The sequence below is a fragment of the Fulmarus glacialis genome, unplaced genomic scaffold, assembly GCF_000690835.1.
Source record: "Fulmarus glacialis isolate BGI_N327 unplaced genomic scaffold, ASM69083v1 scaffold6316, whole genome shotgun sequence".
Lineage (NCBI taxonomy): Eukaryota > Metazoa > Chordata > Aves > Procellariiformes > Procellariidae > Fulmarus > Fulmarus glacialis.
The window spans coordinates 81,590-93,809 of NW_009216138.1; the positions used below are offsets into that span (position 1 = coordinate 81,590).

The window sequence follows — 12,220 nt, forward strand, 5'->3', positions numbered from 1 at the left end:
ACAAATCAAACATTTTTACTACGCTGCCTAAAGATGCCTTTCAAGTTATTACAGTACTGGGCTTCATTTAGAAGAAAGATTCTTTCAGGCTGATAAAACTCAGTTTGTGTTGCTGGGAATAAAAGGGGCAGCCTGGCTGGATACAACAGGAAAAATGAACCATTTATAGTCTAGAAGAATGTTCAACAGAATGTCGCATTCAATTCTTGACGTTCACTTAATAAGAAACAGTTCCAGTTGTTAAACGCACGAAGTCTCCAATACATGTGGAAAATGTTAAAACTGTGTGTGTGATGGTTTTGGGTAGGTATCAGAATATTTGATAACATCTGACTGGTGTTAGAAGTAGCAAAAGCCACTCATAAGAGATTATGCCCTGTGAGGAATGCAGAGTACCGGTTTTAATTCTGTCAATAGTCAGCCAGCACTTAAGTGCATTCAATTTGCTTTCATTGATCTTTTCGGTTTCTTCACAAAGGATGTGCCAGTTACATTTGACTGAAAGAGAATTATCCCTAGTATGCTTTCAAAATTATTTTAGACTTCATAGAAATGCATTGAATAAGTTTAGAGAACAGCTCTCTACAGAAGAGCTCTTGATTTAGCTAAAAGAAAAAAATCAGTGCTTAAATGAGCAAGTCGTTCAGAAAGATGATCTTACAAATTCATTGGTTTATAAAATCATGCATAATATTGCAAGTGCTTGTTCATAGTGAATTTCCTTAATTGTAATTAGTAAGCATGATTTACTTCTTTCTGTGGAAGACTGAGGAGATCTGGGATTTTTAAGGCCTGTTTGGACATTGCTTAGCAAAGTTAGGTTCAGGATAGCTTATTCAGTCTAGATAGTTACATTGCTCTGCTATCTGATGTTTCTGATTATCCTTTCTAATTTTTAATAAAATGACTCTAGCAGAATAGAAAATTGAGAAATTTAGTAGTATATCAGGTCATGTGTAATACCTTTTTATTCACTTTTTTATATGTCACCTTTCAACCACAAGTATTTTAATTTGTTTCTGTGTGTGTGCACACACGCGTGTGTATGTGTTGATTTTGGAGTGATGCCCAGAGTTTCCCAACTCACATTTGCAGACTGTACTGGTTAGGTGCTATACAAACACAACTGCTGATCTTGTGAGGTTGTATTAATAGTCTTCCACCTGTAAAGCCAAACTTCTTGTTATGATTCTGGTTATACAAGGCTGAGAGTGAAGCAAAATATAATTTTAGAAATTCCCTGTTACTGAGATAAGTTTCTTAAAAATATTTTTAAGTGTGGTTTTTTTTTTTTATTTGGATATCTTGTGGAAGATGCAGGAGATGAAGAGCAATTCCTTTTAATAGCAGAGCTGGTCAGGATACGTTTCATTTAGTTGAGACAAAAATGATTAGTCTTTGGGTGAAGTTCAAGAAATTGAGTTGAATTTAGAATTAAAATAAGCAGTTTATCTACAGCATTAGTATGTAAGGAGGAGAATTTTCCTCCCTGCGTGGTCAAGGGATTGAAAGACTAGTAAGGTTACAGTGGTGGTGGGGAAGAAAGGTAGAAGACTTGAAGAGACTTATCTATAAGGCTGTTGGATCTTCGGACTCGCAATTAATATGAACCGCAGGATTCGTACCGCATTTCAATCTGAGTGTACTTTTTGCCTAGTTAACTTGTCTCATGTTGCTGGAAGTTGACTCTGAGACTCATAGTTCTAGATAATATGATTTTTTCCTTCTGTTATTTTTTTAATTGCTGAATTGGAGGAATGAAGTAGACTTCCTAAAATCATTAGTAATTTTGATCATGTATTTTAGCATTGTGTGTTTAGTATGCTTCATATTTGTCAAGGGAATAATTAATTGGTGATATGGCAGAAGATTAGGTTCATGAGTAATTGTGCATGTCCTTGTAATTACTTTTAAATTTAGAAATAATGACGCTGTTAAAGACAAAGTCAGCTAGTACATGCCTACTGTGATGCAGGCAGAAAGGATCCTCTCTGCCTCCCACTATGATTTGTCGTACAGAGAATGAAAGCTTGCACACAGAAACCTAGCTGTACTCGTACCTTCAGCAACTGTGAATACAGCTGAGATAAGGTTGACAAAACTAAGGACTAAGTGATTGAGGAGAGTGCAGATTCAATCCCAGACAAGGGTGGCACGGTGATGTACTTTCCTGCAAGTCCAAGCATTATTACTGTTTTACTCTGAGGTCTGAAGTCTCTCGGAGATCTTGTTGAAATGATTTCTCAAGTAAATCCAAAATAATATCCTGAGGCAATGCTGTTGTCAGCCTGCATGCATGTCAGTCAATGAAAGCAAAAATTCTTCAAAATACTGTTTGTGAGGTTTTTTTCTGCAAAATGGGAGACACTAAATAAAGAAACTTTTCATTCTAATCTTATTCAGGTATTTATCTGTCAGACTTGACGTATATTGACTCTGCCTACCCGTCAACAGGGAGCATTCTGGAAAGCGAGCAAAGAACAAATTTAATGAACAACATTCTTCGAATTATCTCAGACTTACAGCAGTCGTGTGAATATGGTAAGCTAGTGTGTAAATATTGCAGTATTAAAGAGAAAAATTTTAAAAGGTTTAATATTTGTCTTCTGTAATGCAATGTAAGTAAGGCCCAGCCCATCTGAATGCCATTAACGCTCTCCCTCACTCTCTCAGCCCAAAAGTCTAAGTTTATTCTGGTACTGTTGGTTAAGACGGAGAGTCAGCGTGAAGAGAGAGAATAAAATTGCCCTTTTCTTACATCACACACATTTTTGCAGTACATACTTGCTGATGAAAAATGTGGAATACATTGTACTTAACAGGAGTTTTACTAGTATGTTCTAAACTTATATCCCTGTGTTCATAATTTTATGACTATGAATTCTAAAAATAGTAGGATTGCTTTTGGAGTAATACTTCTACTGGAGATAATAAAATATGTTCAGCTTGTCTTTTGGACATTTATAGTGCTGTTCATAGATCAGATAGTGTATTTTTTCCTTCAAAGGTGGTCTCCCTCACAATCCTCTTCAAGTTCTCGTAAAGTCATAAGGCTGCTTTTGTGATGGTGGAAGGCGAATTAGCACAGGATTGGGGCTTCACTGAAAGCTCAATATAATAAGAATATAGGCTGTGAAGGAGTCCTCAGATACAACCCTACAGGTTCCAGGTTTGGGACTTCAGTTTGACCAGGGGCTCTCTCTCACTTTTCCCTGATATGGCTCTGATAAGCAGAGCAGCTCTAGGGGGATACATACCTGGCTTTATGGATGTGGGGAATGTCAGCTCAATGCATGAGAACTGCTATGAAGGACAAAAATTTCAACATCAGTAGGGACTGTAGTTTGTATACCTCCATCTCACATAAAAAGGCAAGAGATCTGACTCTGTTTAAATAGTTTCTGGAAGATAACTTTGCTTACTAATGAATGGTACAGTGATAATGAATGTCATCTGTTCTCTAGATATTCCTCTATTGCCTCATGTCCAAAAATATCTAAACTCAGTTCAGTACATAGAAGAACTACAAAAGTTTGTAGAAGATGACAATTACAAGTAAGTATGAAATGTTATAACTGGCTGTAACTCATTACAAAATAACTTTTATAACACAAAGCCTATCACTTTTAAGAATGCCCTTGTATCGGTGGATTATGCGTCTCAGATGCACCAGTTGCAAGTAGCGAGGTTACAGCCAGGTCCTGTGCTCAACACAATTTTCAGCATGCTGGATGGCATATCTCCTTCCTTTTCTATGCCTGACTGCATCAAGCCCTAGCTTTCAGGTCTGTTTGGTCTGTTGATTTGATCTGCAGACCTCTTTCAGTGTTTGCTAATGAAGACTCCGTACTGGCTCACATGTAACACTGTTCAGTAATAAGATGGATCCCATGATTGGAGATAGCTTATGTCATTTTTCGTCAGAACAGTGTCATCTGTGCGTCCAGTCAAAGTTCTTACTGAGGGTGACTTAAGGCTTTCACTTTCATAATATTTCACTTTCATTTTATATTTTTCTCTTTGATTAGGTTATACAGTGTGAGTAAAATGTAAATGTGATTTTTGAGAGGCAAGATATTGTCCATCTGTGTCCCCACCCATTCCTCCCAGCATACCACCCAAAACAGAGGTTTCTATTTCCTTAATTAAAAGGTTATTACTGTATTAAGTGATTTGGCATCCAGCAAAACTGGGGGATGGAAATCTCTGGCAAGAGACAGGAACAAGCCCTGAGGATAGGAAAAAACCTAAAGCAAATCTGTTGCATATGAAGAAAGCTTTTGTTCGCTGGCTGATCTGCTTGAGGAGGTTCCCCACCCATTCCCATCCTGCCCGCCCTGGAAGTTTGTCACCTCAGTTGTCTTGAATTGGTTGCTTGTGTAGCTACATTCAAATGGTGGAAGGGGTACGCACACTAGAGAAACAAATACAGGTTACCATTTAGTAGCCCTAACTTGGATTTACTAAAAGGCAGCAAATGGGGACCCTTCAGTTTGTGTCAAAGAACAGTTAACGAGGGCTCAGACACTTGGCTTCCCTTCACGTGTTACAATCTTTAAGATTTGTAAATTGTTCTCTGCATGTTCGTATGCAAGCATCCGGCTTTACCTTTTTGCTGAAGTGTTCTATAGCCTGATTCTGGAAGTACTGCTTGCTTATCACTGAGCATAAAGCTCTGTAGTCAAACATTTGAAGGGGAAAAAAAACCCCAAAACAACAAACCCAAGTTTCTTAACTGAAGTGTCTGTTTCTTAGTGGCATATTGTTTTCATGAATTCCACACTCCACCTTCCTCTGCCTTCGCTAGGTAGGACTTGCTACTAGTGGGGAATTTTATTGCTGAAGGAGTTACAGTCTCTTCATCCTGTACAACCCACGTTTTGATAGCAGGGAAATGAACGGAGACAATTGCCCGTAATGCAGAAACATGGCTGCTATTCAGAAAGTCTGTTTTTACCCCATGGGTTTTGTATGTCTCCAAACTGAATTTTTTATGGGGGAGGAGTGTATTTTGAAGAACGATTCTTACTATAAGTGACCGTGTTACTTTTTATCCCCTAAGGTGTCTGCAAAAAGGCTGAAGTTAGAGAACAGCCATTGTGACTTGAATACATGTTTTTTCTTCCTAAGGGATTTTATTTTATTTTTAAAAATTAAATTTTAAAATTGTAATGAATCATTGCTAAACTGTCTGGGGATAGGAGGGAGAGGAGCTGTCAAATTTCAAACTTTTTCTCCCCAAAATTAAGTAGATGCTTTTCCAACCCTGCTAATTCCAAAGATTCTAGTTCTGCAAACTATGTGGACAAAATACGCTTGGTCTTCTTGGAGTTCTCTGCTCCTAGAGGCTGCCCTCTTTGTGGTACTGTTGGAAATCGCATTAAAAAGTGCCTGTTATAGAAGCAGCTTGAATTATGAATGCAGTCAAGTTGATAATGTATTTTCCAAAATGCAAAAGAAGGATTTTGGCTTTTAGACCAGCAAAGAGAAAAGGCTTGGCCCGGCACACTAGTGCACTTTATAGAAAAATTTAAAATATGAAGTGTAGTAAGTATAGATATTTTAGCCAAGGCAGGGGGAGCCGTTGTATACTTCTTATTCTTGCCAGTTTTTATGCTGGAGTAGTGTTATCGTCACTGAGTTTCATGTATCTGCTAGCAGTCCCAGGGCCGTGTAGGTCCTGGCTTACGTGTGGCTCTGTTTTCCCTGGAGGGTGGTGCCGACGCAGAGCAATGGCCTCTTCCCCTGCTCCTTCCGCAGTGTGACTTTGCCACACCTTGTTCACAGCTCATGTTGAGCTTTTGCTCGCGGAGGGTGAAGGTGGCAATTGGTGGCTGTTTGGCTGCTTGTGGCTGGCTGTTGCCAGCTGCGTTGGGCTCCCTGATGCAGAAGAGGTTGCAGGACTGTGCTGTAGCCAAGGTTTTGCTGTTGAGTCTGTCTGGTCCTCTTTCGGCACGGTATTGCAAACCTGTCCTGGTCTATATGAACCAAAGTAATAGACTCATTTACTACATCATGCCCTAGCATGTCATTTTTTGAATCCTGGGCCCTGTTGCAGTAGCAGGCTTTTTTCCACCCAAAAAAAAAAAAAAAAAAAGACTGTTTGAAAATAGTGTGTGCTAAAGATAACTATGCACGGTTTACATTAACTTTATAATGTTTCTTGCAATTATAGAGACAGATGGCTTTCAATTGTAAATTTAAAAAAACAATTTTTCAAAAACTTAGTTTTATATGCTTCTATTTCCTGATAAAGTAATTTTTAATGGTTCTTTAATGCAGGCTTTCATTAAAGATAGAACCAGGGACCAGCACCCCCCACTCTGCTGCTTCCAGAGAAGATTTAGTAGGTAAATGCTTAATAAATGTGAGAAGACTTGAGGTTGTCAAATGCATTATTTTTGAGTTGCAAACGTGGAAAATATTTGCCTGAGGCTCATAAAGAAGTGTGAAGTATAAACACTGTATATTTGTAATAGAAAGTCTAAAGGTGATGTGTAAAGAAATTCTTTCAAGGAAGTGAGTCAGTTTTTTATGTTCTTGTATGTATTGTGGCACTAACTTGTTAGTGTCACTTGGGGTGAAGAGCTATTAAATATTCTTTGTTGCGTCTAGACAGAAGGGCCTTCATCTAAACTTCTCATGGTATAATATGCTTCCAAAAATGTGCATTATTTTTGATCAATGCCAAAACTGAAGGCAGCAGTTTCAAAACGTAAAATCAGTGGGACTTGTTTAATGCCAATGTAGCTAATGCAGCAACGTTTAGGACTTAAAAAATGCTTGTAACTAGATGGTCTATTTGAAATAAGTGTGTTTATTTTTAATCCTGTGCAAAAACCCCAAAGTACATGGTTTTTAATTATCAGTATGAGTATATCAATGAGTTTTATTACAGGCTATCTCTTACAAATTGAGTTTAGGAAGTTTTGTGCAACTCTTCCACGATTTTCTGGGAAGTAACCCTGACAGTAATTCTAAAGTTACTTGGGAGTAATGTCTTTTTTGTTCACAGGCTCTGAAGTCGGAGCGTCTCCACAAAGTGGACGGAAAAATGTTGCAGCTGAAGGAGCCTTGCTACCACCAACACCCCCTTCACCTAGGAACCTGATACCGCATGGACATAGGAAATGTCACAGTCTGGGATACAAGTCAGCATTTTATTTCACCTGAAACTTTCAATACAAAAGCTTTGCTTTTAAAAACTAGCATGATTTGTACACGGTACTTCACTTAGAGACCAATTTGTGGCAAGAGAGCAAGCTCAGAACTGTAATGGTAGTATTCCAACCAAAGACAATTAGTCAAAATAGGAAGACTGTGCGGCTGTTACGACGATAAGAATAGGCAATGAGTTAGCCAAAATAGGCTCTTTCTGAATGACAAAACTATCACTTACAGCAACTCGATGCTAGTGTAATTCTTTCAAATTCAAACTGAAATAATTGCTTTATTGGTATTTTTATAGTGAGACCTCCTTTGTAGATTTTCATATAACTTTGTATAGTAATGGCTTCAGGTTTTTCTATATAGGTGTACTTATAATTAATATCTTGATCATTATATCATGTCATCTTTTCAAAATGCAAGATTGTAGCTATTCAGTAATTCATCTCTTAACTTATATTGTGTAAGTTTACCTTTAATAAGCTAGAATGCAATTCTAAAGTTCAATTATGTAAGTATTATAATAAGACAAAAATACCTTAGGATATTGAAAGTCATTTTTAAAGTACTCCTGACTTTCTCTTTGCTCCAAGAGTGCTGTGCAATTTTAAGACTAGAAATTCCTATAGATAATATAGTTTGTGCACAATTGCTTATGACTTGAGCCGTGATTTAGTTCGATATTCGGAACACACTGTATGCAATCCTTCAGGATGTTAAAGCAACAACTTTTGGAATGTATCGAAGATAATGTTGTAACAATTTTATCCTTCTTCATTGCTAGTTTCATACACAAAATGAATACGGCTGAATTTAAAAGTGCGACATTCCCCAACGCAGGACCAAGGCACCTACTGGATGATAGCGTCATGGAGCCTCATGTCCCATCCCGAGGGCAGGCAGAAAGCTCCACCCTTTCTAGTGGAATTTCAATAGGTAGGAACTGTAAACATACCCGAGCAGTACATGGTCTTCTAATAACGATTTTAGCATGATTAGTTGGCGATTGTACAAGCAGCAGTATTATTCTAAAATACCAATTCTGTTTTAGAACAAATTTGAGAAATGTAGGTGGAGAAAGGCAGCGTAATTTATGCAGCATGAACTGACAAATTATGGAAAAGCAGATTATTGGTTTTTTATCTCCTTTAATTATACAACCTCTGATACTCCTCCTCTTCCTTGTTGGGGGTGGAGGGAAGTGCAGGGCACCATTTCCTGCTCTCTTTTTTTTCCCCCTAAACCAATCCAAATTAAAAATGTCTTGTGGTAGGATTTCTATTTAAAATGCCACATTGAATTGACAGTGAGAACTGTAAATTCCTGACAGTCTTTAAGAGCGTAACTTCTAAATACTCCTGACTTTTGTCAGGCGCAGATAGCAGTTTAACTTTCGGATACTTCAAAATGTCCATGTACTTCATTTTGGTAAGTTATTTTCAAATATTTAGGGGATTCTTCTTTTGAGAGCTTCTGCTTCCTGAGTTTCTTATGTGACGGCAGTTGCTCTTTTTTCCTGTTACGCACAGATCCTTAAAGTGGAGGGGAGGGCAGGGCAGGGCAAGTGCCTCTCAGATCCACCTAACTGCAGCCAAGGTTGAGAAATGGAACCTCTATCACAGTAATTCTCAAAATTTTTAGCTTGATAGAATTCAACGGTGTTCGGTTTTTATGCATTTATGGTAATAAAAGATTTTTGTAGTGTTACACATTTCTTTGGATAACTTAATTTTAAAAAACAGGTTTGCTTTTTAGCCTTCATGGAGAGAAACAAGGTCACACGGTTTCAAATTATGCTTTTTTTCAGGAGCTGTTCATATACTTTCTTGAGGAGAAGGCCATATATTCTGAGCAAACATTAAATATACTTTTCATGTGGAAAAAAGTCAAATATCTAGAGGCAATAATTTAAAAAAATTAGGTTAATAAGTAAATCTGTGGAACTAGCTTAGACCAAAGTACTTTGAACCTGTTCACATCAGAAAGCTTCCACTATTAAATGTGGATTGCCTGTCTCTGTTCTCTACAGGTTCTCTGCTGTGGCAAAGTTTGCCACTTCAAAATCATCCAAAGTACTTCTCCTCAGCATACAGACAGCTTGCATTCTCAGGGATTGCACAGTACAGGAGAACCAAACTTTTGTCACCTTTGTTGAGATGTAGCATTGCCCTTTTCTCAGTGCAGTTTTTTACTGATGTTTACTATCTAAATATCTAAGAAACTTCTCTGCAGTTGATCCTTTTTTCCAGGGTAAATTATTTATTTACCTCCATTAGAGCCTAGCAGGGAAGGTTTCCCAGAGTTGACAAGCAGTTTTTCATGAGGCACAATTAAGAACCAGTCACCATCTAGACATTTTGGAGAATCTAGACGTTAGGAGGGTTTTCCTACTTTGTCTCATCTCTGAATTTTTGAACTATGTTCTCTTGCTTAGCTCAGGCATGACCTTATCAACTTGATGTAGTCACCAAAATTGCCACTTCAGAAGACTTTTATAAATCACGTGTAAAACAGCTACCTTATGCATTTTGTGTAAGATCAGCATTTGTGGTTAGAACTTCCCCTCTCCCATTCTCTTCCACCTCCAGCCTCCCCATCCTCGGATACTTTAGTTTTATCACTGTTTTGACAGTCTAGCATTGTCGTTATTTTTGCTGCTTCTTGATTATGAAAATTTCAATAATACAGGAGATTAGTAGAGGTGCTAGAAATACGTATGGAGGAAGAGAGTAAGTTCTGGAGGCTTGCAGTGTCTATTACTGAAGAATTCTTGGAAATGTAAGTTGTCTGGCATTCTGTACTGCTGCTTCAGCACGATTTAAGGAAGTTGATTGAAGCTAAGTTCCTCCATCATGTTTGAAGTAGTCTGTTTACTCAGTACTTGGAAGTAGTACAGTCACTGCAGCAGAGAGGAGGTTTACGGTATTCTACAACACAACTTCAAAAGAAGGTCAAGAAAACTTCTTCTGAACGTGTGTACTGAAAAGAGTGTTATTCCTCACCTTGCCCATAAACGTGGATTTAAACCTGTTGCTCTAGAAACAGGACTACCTTTTCTTAGATATAAGCCTATACAGGACTTAACTTTTTGGATAAATGATCCCTCATGGGCAGTGTTTCTGATGTGCCAGCACCTTGAATGTGACCTTAAAGATGACTGTAATACTACTTTAAATCTCTCTTGAGTTTTGAGGGCTCAGAGGTGTTCAGACCTTTCCAGACCTTTCCAATCCTTTAATATCGGAGGATCTGATATAATCTGCCTCTACATCAAATATCAAAAAAGCAGCAATGTGACAACAGTGTCTATAGGATGTTTGTATGCAGCACTGTATTGTTATGATGCTTTATCTAAGCGTCATGTGAGTTCGTGCATTTTTATCAGGCCTCATGTCTGAGTTGCCTTTGCTGTTAACAGATTACTGTAGTCCATTTACAGTTCAGTAAAGCAATTTATAGGCATGTTATGAAGATTCATCAGAGTTTTTTTTCCACTGGTGAAAACCAACTTCTTCAGATACATCAGGACTCTTCCACTTGGATTTCTTTGGTTATTCCTGTGATAGAAGCTTTCAATCTGTGATAGAGATCAGTTAGAACATCACTAGGTTTGAGATTCATGGCTGGAGGAAATTCTGTTCTGCATATAAGTATACTAAAACTGAGCAGTTAATCCAGCAGTGCATGTGTGTCTAAACTAAAAACACACATTCAGGTGATGATGGACAATTTTGATTGTGTTTTCTGGGAAAGACTGGTGAACCATTCTGGGAATGATGCATAGCATACCAAAATTTTTACATCAATGTAATAATCTTTCAGATACGAAGGATACACCAAGTGGGTGCAGCAATGCAGAAAATGACCCAGGTATGGGACTTCCTGAAAATAGGCCTATTTGTAACATGACAGCCATGGTCAGAGATCTTTATCAGATTCTTTTCTTAATTTCAGGGTCTGGAGGCTGACTGTGTACATTCAACTCATTCTGCAAAAACCTATAACTCAAAAAAAATTAAATCTATAGCCCCTGTTATATTAATTTCTTGTCCTTGGGTCAAAACAGTTCTTGTTCCTAGAACTGTGAGACTGTATTCAGCAGATGGTCGTATATTATGCTAGAGTAAGGGAGATGTACATCTGGTTCTGTTGCCATTTTACTTCATTGTAAAATGTGCTTGTTAGCTGAACAGAAGTGAGAAATCTTTTTTTCCAGGAGTGCCAAGGCTATCCTAATTAGAAGGAGGAAACACTTGACCAGTCATATATACAATATCGGATGGGAAATGTTCTCTTGAATTCAGGAATGTAACAAGAGGAAATAGTCTCTTCTAAGTTCTAGACATTCATGATTTAGACAGCTGCATTTGAGCTGGTCATTTGGAGCTCTTTATAATCACATAGAGAATTAAGATCTTCAAGGATATGATTCATCTCATTCTTAGGTGCATGGCTAAAAAGAGGTTATATGACTTATGTCCTTAAAATGCCACTTTATTTCTGTTGACTGCAGAGACTTTTGACAGATAACACATGAAAATACAGACAGATGAATACTGCTGAAAATACATCTGTTTTGTGCAGACAGTCCAGCATATCTGCTTTTAGTAAACTGGGACAGATGCTTTTACTTTGCAGTGAAAGTTCATTGAGAACCCCCACTACTTGTTATCAGTAGGTCTTAAAGCTACAAGACAGTTTTGTTCTGCGATCCCTCTGTTTTGATGAGGTCACTGTATACACGCTTTCAAAAAAGTGAGCTTCCCCTTCTGAGGTCTAAGCATTGCTCTTGGCTGGGTTGAAGGAACCACCTGCATACTCTTAACCAGCTGTTCTCCTGCGTGTATTTGCCTGCTGTCACCTCCTTACCTAAAAGTAGGATAAATTAAGATGCTTTTACTAGATCGTGGTTCCACTCAGAAATAGCATGAAACTTCATTTTATTCATAACATTTTTTTTAAGAATACATGGTTTTCTAATACTCTCCTTACCCTTTTTAAGTATTCATTTCTTGCTTAAGTGTACTCTTAAGTATCTTTGCAGCAATGTTCA

The 12,220-nt window shown here is 37.8% G+C and overlaps 1 protein-coding gene across 2 annotated transcripts in view; it reads left to right on the forward strand.

Moving 5' to 3' along the window:
• RALGPS2 (Ral GEF with PH domain and SH3 binding motif 2) overlaps nt 1-12,220 on the forward strand; it is a 100,442-nt gene that overhangs the window by 62,931 nt on the left and 25,291 nt on the right. For both annotated transcript variants that reach the window (XM_009579180.1, XM_009579181.1), the window contains exons 8-12: nt 2,404-2,541; nt 3,465-3,555; nt 6,283-6,350; nt 7,016-7,151; nt 7,952-8,103. In XM_009579180.1, the coding sequence (XP_009577475.1) occupies nt 2,404-2,541; nt 3,465-3,555; nt 6,283-6,350; nt 7,016-7,151; nt 7,952-8,103 (585 nt within the window). The remainder of the gene's footprint in view (nt 1-2,403; nt 2,542-3,464; nt 3,556-6,282; nt 6,351-7,015; nt 7,152-7,951; nt 8,104-12,220) is intronic.